Source organism: Mixophyes fleayi, chromosome 4, assembly GCF_038048845.1.
Source record: "Mixophyes fleayi isolate aMixFle1 chromosome 4, aMixFle1.hap1, whole genome shotgun sequence".
Lineage (NCBI taxonomy): Eukaryota > Metazoa > Chordata > Amphibia > Anura > Limnodynastidae > Mixophyes > Mixophyes fleayi.
Window position 1 is genome coordinate 65,348,887 of NC_134405.1, and position 17,933 is coordinate 65,366,819.

Below are 17,933 nucleotides of genomic sequence, written 5' to 3' on the forward strand. Positions count from 1 at the left end.
GGTAGAATGTTGGGCAAGGTTTGGGGTAGGGAGTATTCACTCATTGCTAGACTTTCCATATTTCATGTTTCTATCCCTTTATCCAAACAGGGCTCCAACATTCTAGGATCCAGGCAAGCAGCAACAGGTAGTGAAAACCTCAAGAACAGGTAGGTGTTAGGATTCCTAGTAGGAACTCCAAGGAAAATGGAAGTGTTTCAATAAACCAAAATATGTTTATTAATGCAAATATACAAGGGAGCCAATGGGTGCAGGGAATCTGTGAACAGCAACTCAGTTGAAGCAGCGACATGTTTCAGACATCAAAAATTGCAAGTTAGTTCATAGCAACAACAGTTCCAGGATATGAAGGGTTAACCACAGCACAAGGTAGCAAGTCAACCAGGTTTGAGCCACGGATGCAGGGAGTGATTAATGGTACAGTCTATAGGAAAACAGATTCAAGGTTGGGTTTAATGCTAGTAGTGGCCTGTGTTGAAATGGCCCTGGAGAGCAATACAGAACAAGTAGAGGCCAGATCAAGCTGCAAATCTGGATGGTTAAACACAGTGAGCACAGGTAAGTCCAAAGGACCAAACTGCGGACACCACAAACCTAAGGCTGGGAATTGGAATCGCAGACGAAGGACAGTGTCAAATACAAGGCACAGGGTCGGCACAGGCAGCGATATGTGCAGTTGGGGTTACAGGCAAAGGGTCAAAACAGGCAGCAATCAGTGATGGTCAGGTCACAGGCAGAGGTCAAACCGAAGTAACAACCTGAAGCAGGTAATTCACAAGGCTAGTAGACAAGCAGAAGCAGCTAGGAACAAACGATGAACTGCAAGGAACACTGACTGAGGCAGGTATATGAAACAGTGGAACCGGTGCAGGCACTAATCAGGCAATGAGATTTTTTTGTTCCCAATTGTAAAGCGTTACGAAATTTGCTGACGCTGTATAAATAAATGTTGATGATGATTCATTCCTGCAGGCAAGGTGAAACGTTCAAGGGCAAAACAGCAGCACCTATGGAGGTATTGAGCTACTGCAGCCACATACAAGATAAGGCAGAGTCCTAACAGTAGGAAAGAGCAGGGCAATCTACCAACTGTCCTGCTCAAACAGGACTTTGAGAAATATATCCTGCTTCACACTGCACTGGTTGTGAAGGGGAGCTTCGTGCACCTAACAGTAGGACACATAGCCTATATTATATATAATTTGTTTTTACCCACTTTATTAACAAAGGATGGTAGCACAACAGGAGCCCAGCTGGTCGTTCCACACTTTAAAATAAATAACAATGTCAATATATTTCTATTCACATGTATTCTTGGCAGATTAAAGATTCTTCACGTCTTACAGCCCTATAATCGAAGGGGGAGATTCAATTGCTGGCGATGTGCCCCTCTGACATCACCACGATGTTTGGCTGCACACAGTCAGTCATTACAGTAGGAATCTCCGCTCACTTTTCTGTGCACGTCTATGGGGTGTGAGGAAAAACGTGTGAGGATTCTTGCCAAAACATCGACGCAATATGTCTCAGTGGACGTTCCGGAGACAAGTCGGGCTGAATTAAATTTCAGAAATGAAAGCTATAAAAGAACTTAAGAGCAATCGTGAGATTGTTTTAAAACCAGTGGATAAAGGAGGGGGAATTACTGTCCTCAACACCACTGATTATCTAAAAGAGTTAGAGAGACAATTAAAGGACTCTGATACTTATGAACACCTCAAAAGTGACCCCCTGGCTAATTACCAACGAGACTTAGTTAAACTACTTAAAAATGCATCAGAGGAGGGGATACTTAATAAAACGGAATTAGAGTTCCTTAAAATTGAAAACCCAAGATTACCGGTTATTTACCATCTTCCGAAAGTACATAAATCTCATACTAATCCACCGAGAAGACCTATTGTTTCTGGGATTAACTCCCTCACCACCAATTTATCAAGTTACATAGACTTTTTCCTGCAACCACTTGTCACTAAGCAAAGAAGCTATCTGAGGGATACTAGCTATGTATTAGAGATCCTACAGGAGGTCCAATGGCAAGAAGACTTTATCCTTCTCACATGTGATGTAACTTCATTGTATACGATAATCGATCATGACAAGGGGTGCCAACATGTGAGCTCCATTCTGAAAGAGGAATCCCACCTCCATACGGAGCAGATAGAATTTCTTCTGCAGAGTATCAACTTTGTCCTGCAACACAATTACTTTTGGGGACGAACAGTGGGTACTACAAACAGATTCGCGGGACAGCTATGAGCGCGAAATTCGCGCCCAGTTACGCAAATTTGTTTGTGGCCCACTGGGAGAATCTAAATATTTGGAACAACAATCTATTTGCAGAGTATGTACACAAATGGTACAGATTCATAGATGACGTACTGTGTATATGGACAGGAACTGTAGAACAGCTAGAGAAGTTCATACTATATATTAACACCAATGACCTCAATATGAGGTTCACAGCCAACTTCAGCAGAGAGAAAGTTGTTTTTCTAGACTTAGAGATTTATATTGAAAATAATAAGATTGCAACTAAAACACATTTGAAGGAAGTGGATTGTAACTCATATATCCCGGCCTCCAGCAGCCACCATACCAACTGGCTGCGGAACATCCCTAAAGGCCAGTTCACTAGGATTAGAAGGAACTGCTCAACTCTAGAACAATACGACATCCAAGCTAACCTTATTAGGGATAGGTTCCTGCAGAGGGGCTATGATAGCACCTCTGTAGAAACAGCCCTTGTTGAAGTCAGAAAAGAGGATAGAGAAAATCTCTTAACCAAAAAAACGACAAAATCCCTTGAACAATCTGACGCCCCCTCTTTCATCACCAGATATAGTAATGATTCTAAAAAGATAGAGAAAATTATCTGCAAACATTGGAAAATTCTTTTGGGTGATGAGAAGTTGAGGGAAGTCCTACCCAACAGACCAAGGTTTATTTATAAGAAAGCCAACAATCTAAAGAATGCTCTTGTGACAAGCAGCATTCCAACTACCGTAAAGACACCCAGCATTACATGGTTGGGAGAAGACAAAAAAGGGTTTCACTGTACAAGATGTCAAGCATGTAGAACTAGTCATATGTGGGGTACTAAGCCCGCCAGTACATTCACTTCAACTGCTACTGGTGCCACACATACCATCAGAGATAAAATCACTTGCGATACCAAGGGGGTGATTTATCTGCTTGAGTGTCCTTGCAATAAACAGTACATAGGAAGGACTGCAAGAGAATTACACATCAGGATTAGTGAGCATCAAAGAAACATAAAAAAGGGGTTTGAGGCACACAGTGTCTCAAACCATTTTTCCCTCCTCCATAACAAAGATCCTTCATTGCTAAAGTTCTTAGGCATTTGTAAAGTGAAGAAATCATGGAGAGGGGGGGGGGGGGGGGGGATTTCATTCGATCCATGTCACGTGAAGAAAGCAAATGGATCTATACACTGAAGACTCTAACACCACGAGGCTTAAATATTGACTTTGAACTGAATAGTTTCCTTTAATATACTTCCTATATCTTTTGTTCTCTAAACCTTAATGACTAATAGTTTTAGGAATGGTTTCTCCCTGCAACTTACAACACTCTTGGTCTCCTATAATGAGCACCATATTTGCTGGTACATAATCAGTGTATACTTGTTATAACTCACATAGCCTTAATTGGCACATCTGGTCATAAATGGCTTTTTACTGGTCAAATCCGTTTTAGACAACTATAAAAGGAGGCAAAGTGGCCTTTGCCCTCCATACATCCCTGAGGAAGCCCATCACTGGGTGAAACGCGTAGGTTTTCGATCCAAACGGTTTTGCCAACATTCATCTGCATATGCACTATACACTGTCAAGCCGGCTGCACGTTGACACAGACCGGACACACATCACTGCATGCGCAAACTACTAAACTTTCACTCGGCAGCTGGATGCCAAGCAGCGTGAACTAGGACTCGCACAGCGGCCTCCCCAAACGGACATCTGTGAGGCGAACTTTCTAGGAGTGGGGTGAATTTACCTTCCTTATTCCCCCTCCTATGATATACCGGAGCTGCTACTCTTTTAGGAACATTTATTGACTCTTGTTGACCTATTGTGACTCTAAAATTTGTGCAACTCAGCACGGGAACTTCATGGATTTTATGTGATCCTATCACCCACAATTATTTGGGGCTTTGTTTATATGGTGACTGCAACACTGGATTGGATTTTATTATTATGTCTGCCAACAAGGTTCACTGAACAGACTGTGTTTACATCCAGTGTTTATACTTATTATCTGCATGCCAGCATGATTGCTGTGTGCCTGTCATTTTAAGTTTTAGCGCCATCGCAGCATTGAAAGATGTAATACACATCTTTCTTCATTTCTGCGGTCAGGCCATTGACCAATAAACATCTATATATTATATTTCCTTTATTTGTTTTTGTTTTGTTGAAACACTACAGGCGCCTGGGGACTACCCCAAGTTTTTTCTTGTGGTTCTCTTGAATTAAATTTCCACCCAAGAGTGTTACTTTATTTTATGACAATAGGCACATTATATCTTAGTGATCACATCAATATAAACATATGTTAAATTTAAATTGAATGGAGAACAATTTAAACGTGATCAAATGTAATTTTATTTTGGCAATAATATTTTGGAATAAATGGTTTGTGACACTCAGAGAAGTAGATTTAAAGGGGGTGAGATTTAAGCTTAATAAATGGAGCCCATGTGTTCTTTTCCTGTTGTATAATTTGTCAAGCCACTAATGATATAGATATACCTCGTGAATGTAGGTGACTAAAGAAAAAGATTACTGTATACAAGCGAAACATGAATTCTTTACCTTTGGAGTTTCCTGAATTTTCTGGCAACGTGACTTGATTGTCTATAAAACAAGTAAGATAAAGGTAGGGAAAGCAGGAAGTCATGTTACCAGCACATATTTGGTATATAAGCAAATTCTGACCTGAGATCTGTTTAAACCAGGTGGTAGCTCTGTGAAGAAATAAAGAGATCATAAAGTCTGAGAAAAGTGAAATACACTTTTTCACAAGCTACTGGCTACTCCGATGTAAACTATGCAACATACTATTTAGGCTGTGGTAACAAAAGAACATGATCTGGAGCTATACTTAGCTGACTGTTTGTAATATCTTCTGTCATCTAGTAACTGCCAAAGACTACCAGCCAAAATACAGCAGAGCTATATTCCAAACTCTAAAAGCCATATGATATTACTTGAAAAACAATGTCCTCAGAAATGTTGGAATAATAAATATATCAGGACTCTTAATGATAAAAAAAGAAGACTTATAAATTATACACTCTAGACCTCATTCATGTTCGGACGCAACCTGCAGGCAAGTTGTGTTTTTAACACGATCACGGACCTTGACTGTACGTTTGCCTGTATTCAAATACAACTGGATCTTAAGATATGTTACCATTTGAACCTGGGTATAGGTGCGCTCTGCCTAAACAGTACTTGTCGTATGTTAACAGAGAACAGACTGCCGGATATATACATGCATATGTGAAATATCAAGTCCCATTCAAAAAAATATTTATAAAATAAATTACCAACACATAATACTATAATCATTAATAAAAATATGTGTTTAAAAAAAAAATCATTTTTCACATTAAATACATAAATCAGGATGTTTTTAATGTGTACTATACACACAATGCATACAACGCATAAGTGTAGTTTTTAATACAAAGACAATGCCGTGACAGTCGACACTAAAAAATAGAAAAGATTTGAAAAAACACACAGAACTTCTGTAACTTATTTACATTGAACCACCTGTGTATTCAAGTCTTTAATAAATTTTAATCACATATATCTTTTGTTTGTCACAGGAGTTGCTTCCAGAGAGACATAACTATGATCTGAAGAAAAGAAAGAAGAAAAGTTATCTTACAGGATTCACTCTAAGAGTTGCATACTTGTAGTTGCTGATAGGGAGATTAGGAAAAGGATTCAGACTGAATAAGGAGGACAAATTAGCAGATGATGTGACAAAAGGGAAGAATACAAACATACGAACCCAAATATTTATAGCAATTTCCATTTATATTGTGGCAAAGATCTACTGCTCTACATTATTTAAAATATTCTGCAAAAATGCAGTTACTTCCCTTCCAATAACCTCACCTTGTGTGGGTGGAGGAGATTGAAGTTTTCCAGGATGAAAGAAATACGGCTTCAGGTCTGTGACTGTGCAGATGCCAACAATGGGTGTGTAACCAAAGGGCCGGTTATCTAGGACTTTGATTACAATAGGGGGCAGATAGTACTTTTCTTCTGGGAGGTCCTTCAGAGAAGGGAAGATGGGTTAGATTTAAGACCAAAGGAATGAAGCCTTAGAAACAGATTAAGGCTCTAACACTTTTAGAACAAACAAACTAAAAAAAACAGTACAGCCATGTGACACGAGCTTGTCACATTGTGCAACCAGGAAACCAAGTCAAACTTACACTTTGGCTATTTTTTTTTTGCATTTTCATGCTGATAACTTTTTTAATGAAGCCAAGCAAAATTTATAATGTGTTTTTGTTTTTTAAGATAGAGGCTTTTCTTTGCTACCAAAGTCAAGTGAATACCTTATTTAATTTATCTGCATTATATAGGGTTAAACATATATATATTTTTTTTAATAATGCACATTTTGTGTTTTTTCTCTTTCAGAAAATTACGAGTTGCCCAAATCGAAAATACCAATATTGGATGAATTAGAAAGAGGTACAATTACATACTACACTCCATTCGCTGGATCCAACAAGGTTGAATGGTGCACTCCACTCTCTTCTTCTCGCTTGGCCTATTTGACAAAAAGCCAAGCGGTTGTTGATGTCCCTTCACTTTAAATATCATATTCACCTGAATGAGAAATTCACAAAAGAGGCACCAAACAACTGCTCGGGTCACAATTCAATGCAGAAAATCACAGCTAAGGAGCCAGAAATATGGTGAAATACACAATATTTATTGGAGATATGTTTCCAAAAAATGCAGTAAGGAACAAACCGGATGGTGTAGATATAGCAGACGGATTGCACGCAGATGCAGAAGGCAAAAAACAGTAACAGGGCTGATACAGGTGAACATGTAGTTTGTAGAAATCCCCAAGAGCAAGTGCACCAGGAGCACAACAAGGAACAGCACAGAAACAAGTAGCAACAACAATGACCAGCATGGTACATGGGAAGGAACAGACATAAATAATGAGATACAGGTGTACCATTAACGAGGAGCAGAGATTACCTCCTACTACTGAGCGAAAATGTCCATAGTGGAAAAGCAGCACCTCTGGCGGCATGGAGGTACTGCATCCAGGAACATAACCACGGCAAGACTAACATAGTTCAAAACAAACAGGAGCTGCAGAAGGCAGCATCCTATAGGCAGACGGAGGCAGATTGTGACACTGAGCAGACATAAAAAAAAGTGTAGTGTGGTGTGACCCAGCGGAGACCGTGGTGGATCAGAGCAAACAGAGCATCATAGGTAAGTAAGCGTTACGGTTTTAATTTAACTCTATGTACTCAATATTTTATTGTGAAAATTTTGATCTTGGTAACAAACATGGTCTAACACTAGGGGCAAGGTGGAGATATGGGCAACAAGAGGGAGGGATTATAGCTGCTAAAATTTCCCCTCCAGTCCAGTGAATAAAACATGAAGCAGAACTGCAGCACTGTCATTTTTAGCATTGTACAAGCACTTGCACTGTTTCTCCTCTTTGCAGGGTGGTTCGATTTGAAGGTTTTGCCAGAGCAGGGCATATAAATAATACATGCTATATAAACTGTATGCAGTATGTGTAGATTATCTATAAGCATAGAATATTTTGCTGAAAATTTTAATAATAGCTTATATAGACACCTTTCTATTGGCTCTCCTTCACAGTGGGAATAAAGGATGAAAATTACTGGGGGTAAATGCGGCCATTAATAAATGGCCCCTAATTGTTTTAAGCTTCTAAAAAAACAACAAAAAAAAAAACGGCACAGGGACAGAAACTCCAAGCCATGCAGGCCAATGATAAAGAGCTAACTACAAGTAAAAAGAGAGTCTTCCAGGAAAGCTAATTCAGGTCATCTAAACGTATGGGTGCCAAACCAAGAAGGTGTGAATCACACCACCTGGTTAGCTCAGTAGCAGTAGGATCTAAAGAGTTTGGAAAGAAGTTCTACATTGAGAGAGATTCCACAAATGTGAAATAAAACAGTGAAATCCAGGATCAGGTCCAGAGAGGCAATGCCTAACCAAAGAAAAACATGTTTCAAAACCTAGGGATACCACTAAAACTAGAAATTAATCTATAAATGACACAAATAGCAAAAATGTTGTCCTGTTGAAGAAGAACTGCCACTTTCATCAAGAAGTACATACAAAGCAAACAAAATGTTTGAGAATCCAGCACAATCTTTTTGATCTTTCATGAAAGAAATAGACAACAAAAGGAAAGATGTGAACCTTGGCTTTGATAAAGGCCTGTTTAAGATTCTTTATCCAGTGCTGCAATAGTAGACCAACAAATAAACTAGGATGGGAAAGCCATAGGGGCTATTTGCAGGCAACCGTGAAAGACCATCCAGGAATTGGTATATGTGAAACTACAGATCCAAGATGCATGGCATAATTTAACTCTCAATTGTCTAACCTAGCAATTACCATAGTTTACATGATGAAGTGTGAGACAAGAGCTATGTAGAATGTAAGAGAAAAAGGAGTTCAAAAACATCAACCCTGTAATATTATTACCATACTATAATGGTAGGTTAATTGACTGCTATCAAAATTGACCCTAGTTTATGTGTGTGTGTGTGTGTGTGTATATGTTAGGGAATTTAGACTGTAAGCTCCAATGGGGCAGGGACTGATGTGTCTCTGTAAAGCACTGCGGAATTAGTGGCGCTATATAAATAACATGATGATGATGATATTATACACATATATATATATATATATATATATATATATATATATATATATATAGATAGATAGATAGAGAGAGTACTGTATTTTATTGCAAAAAACTGCTAAACAATTCTAAAATCACATAATTTGGCTCTATTTTTGTTCCTGCATTATTATTAACCTCAATAACATTACTTTCCAGTTATTTCCAGTCAACTTTGACTATTTCACAGGTCACAATATTATTTTCATCCAGTTTAGGCAAAGACTGCAGTGAGCTGGCTGGTTACTAAGCTACAGAGCAACAGCACAAACACACAGCAGTTCATAGCACATCTGGGAAACATTGCCACACAGCAGTGGCAGAAAAGAAAAGTGGAATTGACTGTGAGCCCTCCCATCCACCCTTATGTTAAATATTAAAAAGGACATGTACAGTTTAACAAACTAAGCACTTCAGCGGAAAGGACTGACACTTTTTTTTTTAATAAATAATTTTTGGAATTTTACAGGTAAATAACAGAAAGTGGGAAGTTGACATTGTAAGAAAAACAGAAAAATGTATACCTTCCAAGGAAAATAGGTAGCATATTCCAAACAGTATATAATGTCAAGGTGGGATGAGAAAAAAAAAAAAAAAGAGGAGAGGAAAGAATGAAGAGAGAAGGGAGAGGGTTCATTAGCTAACAAAGAAGGAAAAATCAAGAGGGTAATGAGAGAGAGAGAGAGAGCTATAATGCCTTAGAAAGCAAAGGGATGAGAGGCTCCATGATAGTCAGTCCAAGGACTCCAGACCTTATTAAATGAGATGAGGGTATGACGGACGTAGATTTGGATTTTTCCAAAACAAGGCAATTTGAAATCTAACGACACTAAGTATATGTGTGATGAAGTGTGTTTGGAGATTTTAGGAATTGAGAGAGAAAGCAATGAGTAGGAGAGAAATGGAGGGAGAGAAATCTGAGTAATATTAAAAATTAATTGCTGGATTTGATACCTAGAAGGGGCGAAGTTTCGGACATTGCCACCAGATGTGGTAATGTATCCACAGAGGCGCCAAAGTGTCCGAAGTTTCAGACATTACCACCAGCTGTGGCATATCCACAGAGGCGCCAACACGGCTATGATGTGTCCAGGGATATTTTGTGGAGGTGGTGTGGGACCAGGTACACACATAGAGGTCATGGACAAGTTCAGGCGGATCTTGTTCCACTCTTTCGAGGTAAGCGTCTCCCTCATGTCCTCCTCCCATCTAAGTTCATGTGGGTTTTTGAGCGGGAGATTGTGTTTCAGAAAGAGGCGGTAGAAGGTAGATATCAGAACATGTGAAAAGGATCGAAGAGTACAGAAAGACACCAATGGAGAAGAGAGATGAATATCAACAACCGTATTTCGGATAGTGTCATATAGAGGACGAAATTGGAGGTACTGAAATAAGTTGATGAGATGCGAAAATGTGTCTGTATGTCGGCGAAAGGGGGGAAGAATTGGAGAGGGAGGACTGCCACTTTTGTGGCTGAAGTGCTTGGTTTGTTTGAGCCCCCACAAAACAAGCTACCAATGGGCTTAAGGCAGCTAAGCTAACAGTGCTGTCAATGAACTCTAAGATCTAGATTTACTAAGAATCGAGTTGGTGACGGTTTGAAACTGCCATACATCGCTGGTGGTTTAGTGGTACAAACCGCCGCATTTACTATAGGGCGGTTTGAGGCTGCGATTTAAAATGAATGGTGATGTGTTGCGGATTGAAAAAGCTAAACCGCCGGCTGTTTAGTCCAAACTGCCGGCGGTTTGGTTAAAACCGCAATCAAGGGGGGCGTGGCTTGACATCTAAGATGGCCGGTCGGGTTTCTTAGAAGCTCCGTCGGTTGAAATCCGTTTTCAACTACTTTTGTTTTAGTCTCACGGCACTTCTGTTCCTATCGATTCTATCACCAACGGATAGAGAAGAAGCTACTGCCTCCCCGACTTGGCTCTTTTTTGAGTCTAAGGATCTTAGGACTTTATACTTTTCCCTTGTCGGACGCTCCACACTTTTGGCGCAAAAGGAGAGCTGCAAGATAGAGAGAAGTTCGGCCCACACTGTTCCCTATCAGCACTACTCCTGAATGGCGGCAGTAACGATAGAAGAGGGGAGAGAAGAGAGAACGGTGGAGAACGTTTTATCTAGCGCTGTCTCCTGTACCGCCACCTCCCTAACAACCAGATACCAACTGTCTTGATTGTCGGCTCCTGTGGAGAAGGAGCGGGGTCCGCTCGCAGGCGCCAGCTATATCAGTTAAGAAGAGACCGAGAGCTGTGGAGCGAGTGACCTGCTCCGGCTTGCTGCGATCCCCCTGTGCTGACAGTCTGCAGCCTTCCGCTGTACCTCCTCGGGCCACTGTGATTCTCTTAGGGGGCTGATGGTGCAGCGTTGGAACAACTGCTAGGACAAGGAGAATACTCCTGAAAATTAACCCTGAGGCTGCGTCTCGCAAAGTCCACAGGTGAGCCTCTGGAAAACATTACTTTACCCAGTCTCCAGCCACCATCACCCGAATATTATAAATCTAAACTTTGACTTTTGACTCTCTCCTAATATATTACACAGTAAAAATTAAATAATCCTTAGTATTCAATACGGGTGTGCACCGGCCACTTTTAGTGTTTTGTGTTATGATTAGCTTGAGGTTTTGGGTTCTGATTTGTTTTGCCAAAACACCTGACGAAAGGTTTTGGTTCTGATTTAGGGTTTTGGGTTCTGATTTATTTTTTACAAAGCATAAAAAGCACTAAAATCCAGTTTTTTGGTTTTTTTTACACTCCTACGCTATTATTAACCTCAATAACAATCATTTCCACTAATTTCCAGTCTATTCTGAACACCTCACAATATTGTTTTTAGTCCAAAACGTTGCACCGAGGTAGCTTTCTGGACTGCGTAGTGGAGTGGCCCCGGTACCCAATTTGGTACCGGAGCCACAATACCTCCTCCAACTGGTCTCAATTCCACTGCACATATGGCTGCTCCTCCATCCTCTGCAGCATATAGAGGGTGGAGTTCTAGCGTGTCAATACCTCTTGTTTTCGATCAGGACAGTGCATTTTAATTATTTTTGGATTTGGCCCCAACACTGAATGTAGTTTAATATCTGATACGCAGCTATCTGGACTGCGTAGTGGAGTGGCCCCGGTACCCAATTTGGTACCGGGGCCACAATACCTCCTCTAACTGGTCTGAATTCCACTGCACAGATATCTGCTGATACCTCCTCCAACTGGTCTAAATTCCACTGCACAGATGGCGGACACCGGATGGACATCTAACACCAACATAGCTGTTAAGGCCGCAGTTCCTCTTTTTTGGGATTGCACAAACAATTAACGTAGTAATAGAAATGGCAGTTCCTCTTTTTTAGAACTATAAAAACAAAGAACATAGTAATAGAAATGGCAGTTCCTCTTTTTTGGAACTACAGAAACAAAGAACGTAGTAATAGAAATGGTAGTTCCTCTTTTTTGGAACTATAAAAACAAAGAACGAAGTAATAGAAATGGCAGTTCCTCTTTTTTGGAACTACAGAAACAAAGAACGTAGTAATAGAAATTGCAGTTCCTCTTTTTTGGGACTATAAAAACAAAGAACATAGTAATAGAAATGGCAGTTCCTCTTTTTGGGAACTACACAAACAATGACCGTAGTAATAGAAATGGCAGTTCCTATTTTTTGGAACTACAGAAATAATGAACGTAGTAATAGAAATGGCAGTTCCTCTTTTTGGGAACTACAGAAACAATGAATGTAGTAAAAGAACTGGCAGTTCCTATTTTTTGGAACTACACAAACAATGACCGTAGTAATAGAACTGGCAGTTCCTATTTTTTGGAACTACAGAAAGAATGAACGTAGTAATAGAACGGGCAGTTCCTATTTTTTGGGAACTACAGAAACAATGAACGTAGTAATAGAACTGGCAGTTCCTATTTTTTTGGACTGCAAGAATATATTGCTCTATAATATTTTTTATACTTTTTCAATTATTTTTTTAATCTTTTTTTTATATATTTTTTAGACATTTTTTTTTTTTAAAAGATTTTTGGCTGATTAACAAATTGCTATGGACTTATCAGAAACAAATACAGGACAAAAGCACCACTGGACTCAGCAGCACAGACACTGGCCAAAGCACCACTGGAATCAGCGGGACAGAGCACTGGAAAAAGTACTATTGCACTCAGCAGAACAAAGCACCACTTGACTAAATAAATCAGCAAGACAGAGCAGTGGACAAAGTACTAATGCACTCAGCAGGAAAAAAGAACCACTTTAGTAAAGTTATCAGCAGGACAGAGCACATCAACCTCCCTCTTCACTAACCACAGGGAGAATGAAGATGGCGGCCGCGAGCGGGGCATTTATGAGATCCGAGTCTTGCGAGATCCGACGCGAGACTTGAATGTCATAGCCCCGGTTTGGCTTCATTTGGCGCCCGGAAGTTCCCGAACAGTGCTCGGATCCCGTCGGATCCGCACTGTTCGGGTGGGCTCGGATTAGCGAAATCCGAGCCCGCTCATCTCTAGTATTCAACCTGTAATAACTCTTCATGAAGAATCCGTAGTTAAACTAAAAAAAAAAAAAAAAAAAATCACCACTGCCATCTTGTGGCCAAAAATTTGTTTGGATTCCTTGCAAGTCTATTTCTGAATGCTACCACCATCTAGTGGCTGAATTGTATAATTACTATCTCTGTTATAATTGAAACTTGGCAGAATGTTGAAAAGTGCTCTTCTGATGTTCATAACAGTCAGACTTTAATGTAGATAAAAGCCACCCCTCCAGCCCCCTGTTGTGATTCCAGCGGTATTCTTTATATATATATATATATATATATATATATAAATATATGCCTTTTGTACTTTTTGAATTTCTGCAAATTCGCCAATAACAGAAGTTCACTTCTTTCAACAAAAAGAAAAAAGGGAAAAAAAAAAAAAAAGTGAGACTTCTATATGTCTGCAAACACAGAAATGGAAAAATTCGTAACTGCTAAGCCTCAAAGAGGGAGTAATGAGAAAAAACAGACAGATTCTAACACTCCTGCATTAAAATCGAACAGAAGAGAAGATGCCCAATCGAATGTAAACACAAGTGACCTCCCCACGAACCCAGTATCCTATGAAGACGTGGTAAAAACAATTAAAGAAACTATTGAGCCACTGCTTGCTGATCAATCCAACAAATTTTTCTCTGCTATTCACGAGCTAAAAGAGCAAGTTACACAGAATACTCAGAGATCACTGGCAAATGAAGCCCAGATTGGTTCACTCTTCCAAGAGGTTACAGATCTTAAAGAGCAAGTCCTATCGCTCATCAAATCTCATCATCCAGCTTGGAACAGAGTTGATGACTTGGAAAATCGTTTGCGCAGAAATAACTTGAGAATTATTAGCCTACCCGAAACTGTCAAAAACCAAGCTCTGATGCAATTTGTATCTACCACACTCCCTAATATTCTGGGTCTACCAGAATCGTCAAGCAATATTGTAGCTGTCACGGGCACTAGGAGTTTTTACCCAGAATTCACCAGGTGTAGCTACACTTACCAGAGGTACGGACCTCTGGATAGTGTGGTGAATCAGTGGAACCATACAATAGAATAGAGGAAAGGAATGTTAATAGTATAAATGCTGAGTCTTGGCACCGTGGGAACTATGATGGTACAGCAGTTTAATAAACAGGATAAAATGAGGAAAGAGTCCAAGTGCCTTAGCACGCAGGTAGCATATAGCAGGCCAGTACTGGGTAACTGGATAATGTTAGGCAAAGACCAATCAACAATATAGTGGAAGAGTCAGCGACTTGCAGCTACAATACAGAGGCACTTGTAGACTTTAGGCCAGCTAATAAGTACCATACAGAGTAGTAGCTATATCCCAAGGAAACATGAATGGTCTACAGATGGTAAGTTTCACAACGGATATGTAGAGAAGACTTGTCCTGCGCAGGTGTGTTTAACGGAATAGCGTGAGTGGTCTGCAATAGGCAAGTTGTACCACTGATGTGAAGGGAAGACTTGTCCAGGTGCAGGCATGTAACGGAGTAACGTGAGTGGTCTGCAATAGGCAAGTTGTACCACTGATGTGAAGGGAAGACTTGTCCAGGTGCAGGCGTGGAATGGAGTAACGTGAGTGGTCTGCAATAGGCAAGTTGTACCACTGATGTGAAGGGAAGACTTGTCCAGGTGCAGGCGTGGAACGGAGTAACGTGAGTGGTCTGCAATAGGCAGGTTGTACCACTGATGTGAAGAGGAGACTTGTCCAGGAGCAGGCAGGTAACGGAGGTAGCGAGAGTAGTCTGCAGCGGTTAAGTTCTACTACCGATGTGGAGAGGAGACTTGTCCAGAAGCAGGCAGGTAACCGGGGTAGCGAGAGTAGTCTGCAGCGGGTAAGTTCTACTACCGATGTGGAGAGGAGACTTGTCCAGAAGCAGGCAGGTAACGGAGGTAGCGAGAGTAGTCTGCACCGGGTAAGTTCTACTACCAATGTGGAGAGGAGACTTGTCCAGAGCAAACGGATAACACGAGCAGAAACAGGAAACACCTCAGAGTCTTAAGGAATGAGAACCAAAAACAGGCAAAGGTAATAGGGCAGCAGGAGCCTTAAGTACTGAGAGGTGATTAATTAACCAATGAGACTAGAGGCGAAGTATTAACAGTTCAGGGTTTCTGCACATGCGCAATCTTAGTCAAGATGGTGGACGGCCGCGGCTCAGGAGAGGCGCCGGCAGGAGCGAGAGAGACCCATGTCCCAAACTAGAGGCACTAACAGTCCGGTGAGTGACAGTAGTGGAGAGAGCTCACAGACTGGGCCCATCAAGAGAAGATAATGCTACACGCCCAAGGGCAGTAATATTCAAGTGTCTCAATTACGTCCAAAAAGCGGAATTATGGGCAGCCTATAAAAGAAAAGATAGCATTTCGTGGGAAGGGAAACAACTCTATCTTTTTCAAGACTTTTCTGCAGAAGTTTCTAAAGCTCGAAAGGACTTTTCTCTTTTATGCTCTTCTCTGATACAACGGAAAATAAAATTTGCGCTGATTTACCCGGCCAAATTACGTCTGTTTTCGGGTAACGTTTTCCATGACTTTACTTCCGTGATGGATGCCCAGAAGTTTTTGGAAGAAGAGAAAGCAGAGTTGCAGAATAGCAACACAAATCCCACCAATTGATTAGAATTACATGACCTTAATTTCACTTGAAATTCTCTTCCTCTTCTCTTTACTTGTCTCTCCTATTTCTTCTGAGATCTAGGCACCTCCTGGTCTCCTCCCTTTTCTCTACCTTTCAGGTCTAGTCTCTTTTTGCACTTGTTATTTTTTACACAGATGGAGGCTCCATACCTAGAGAGAAGACCTACTAGATTGTATATTTGTTACATATCTCCCAACACATCTCATGGTAATGTTTACCTTATATATCTAATTAAGCTGGAACTTCTCAATTTACATTGAAAAAGAGGCATGTGTTGAATACATCTACTGTATTTCCTGGACTTGGACATGAATCACTTGTTAGGTTATGAGAGAAAGTTTCTATTCATCTTCACCTCACACCTCCATCAGCATACCTTTAGAAATGTTTTGTCTGTGCATGTTTGTTTTCACTATATCCAAATGGTTTAAATATTCATGGTAATATATACTTCACCTCCGATTCTAAATTTCTAAAACTACTAGCACTAAGAGGACTGATTTTACACGTGAAGTTTAATTTAATTAAGCATAAATTCGTTTTCAATTTATGATGTTCATATACCGCTGGAACCCTAGAGAGGGTTGATTGTCTTTTTAGACAAAAAGAAAAAAGACGTTTCTTGCCATGTTAACTGGGTCGGATACTTTAAGTTAAGCAAAAATGCTTGAGGAGCTTGTCTCCTTTGTTATTTTATGGTTCTTTTGTTTTTATTGTTTGTTTGTTTTGCTGGCTGGCAGGCTTCCGTGGACCATTCTACAAGACAATCTTTTTTCTCATGAAGATATTTGGCTGGGCGGGGTGGAGACACTTGTGAATTGTTTATGAGCAGTCAGAGAGATGTAATTCCATGTCCTGTAGATGCCTTGTTCTGCTCGGATACAGTCAATTAAATTATACCTACTACTTCTGCAAATAGGTTGAAAATATGCTCATGGAACGTGGGTGGTATCCATTCCCCGGCAAAACGTAAAAAACTCCTGACTTATTTAAAAAAGCAGAGAGCAGATGTCGTCCTACTCCAGGAGACGCACCTAATAGATAAAGAACACGTCAAACTTAATCTTTTACAATATAAAATAGTCACCTATGCTTCTTACACATCTAAGTCATGTGGAGTAGCAATTTTGTTAAGAAAGGGTATCTCTTATACAATACACTCACAAGTCCGGGACAACAAGGGACGTTATGTGATTATCGATATCATCCTTGACGGTCTTAGACTGACTCTATGTAACTTGTACGCACCTAACAAATACGATAAGCAATTCTTTCTTAACATTGTCTCACAATTATATCCCTACTTAGACTCCAATATGATAATTGGAGGGGACTTCAATCTCGTTGCATCTCCCACAATGGACAGGGAGGGGGCATCTGCTCGGATTCGTTGTTCCTCCAAACTACCTAAGGTAGGATTTAAGTATATCATAGACCAACTACACCTAATTGATTATTGGCGCCTTTTGAACCCCACCTCAAAAGAATACACCTGTCTTTCAGCGGCACACGGCACGTTATCTCGGATTGACTACATATTAGTTTCTCAGTCTCTTCTTCCCTCTCTGGGGGGATCGGACATAGAAACCATCTCATTATCGGACCATGCCATGCTTTGGATAGAAATAGCTAATACACTTAAAACAGGCTCATACAGGCAATGGAAATTCCCAAATTATTTATCTAATTCATTAACATTCAGAAATATGCTCATTGCAGCCTGGCATGACTACCTGTTCATTAACGAAGAACACCAATCTAATCCGGCTTTATTCTGGC

The 17,933-nt window shown here is 40.3% G+C and overlaps 1 protein-coding gene across 5 annotated transcripts in view; it reads right to left on the reverse strand.

Moving 5' to 3' along the window:
- The window catches only part of FER1L5 (fer-1 like family member 5), a 676,118-nt gene that overhangs the window by 423,054 nt on the left and 235,131 nt on the right, over nt 1–17,933 (reverse strand). For all 5 annotated transcript variants that reach the window (XM_075207347.1, XM_075207349.1, XM_075207348.1 and 2 more), the window contains 3 exons: nt 6,156–6,315; nt 4,962–4,990; nt 4,839–4,880 (listed from right to left, as the gene is read on the reverse strand). In XM_075207347.1, coding sequence (XP_075063448.1) covers nt 4,839–4,880; nt 4,962–4,990; nt 6,156–6,315 — 231 coding nt within the window. The remainder of the gene's footprint in view (nt 1–4,838; nt 4,881–4,961; nt 4,991–6,155; nt 6,316–17,933) is intronic.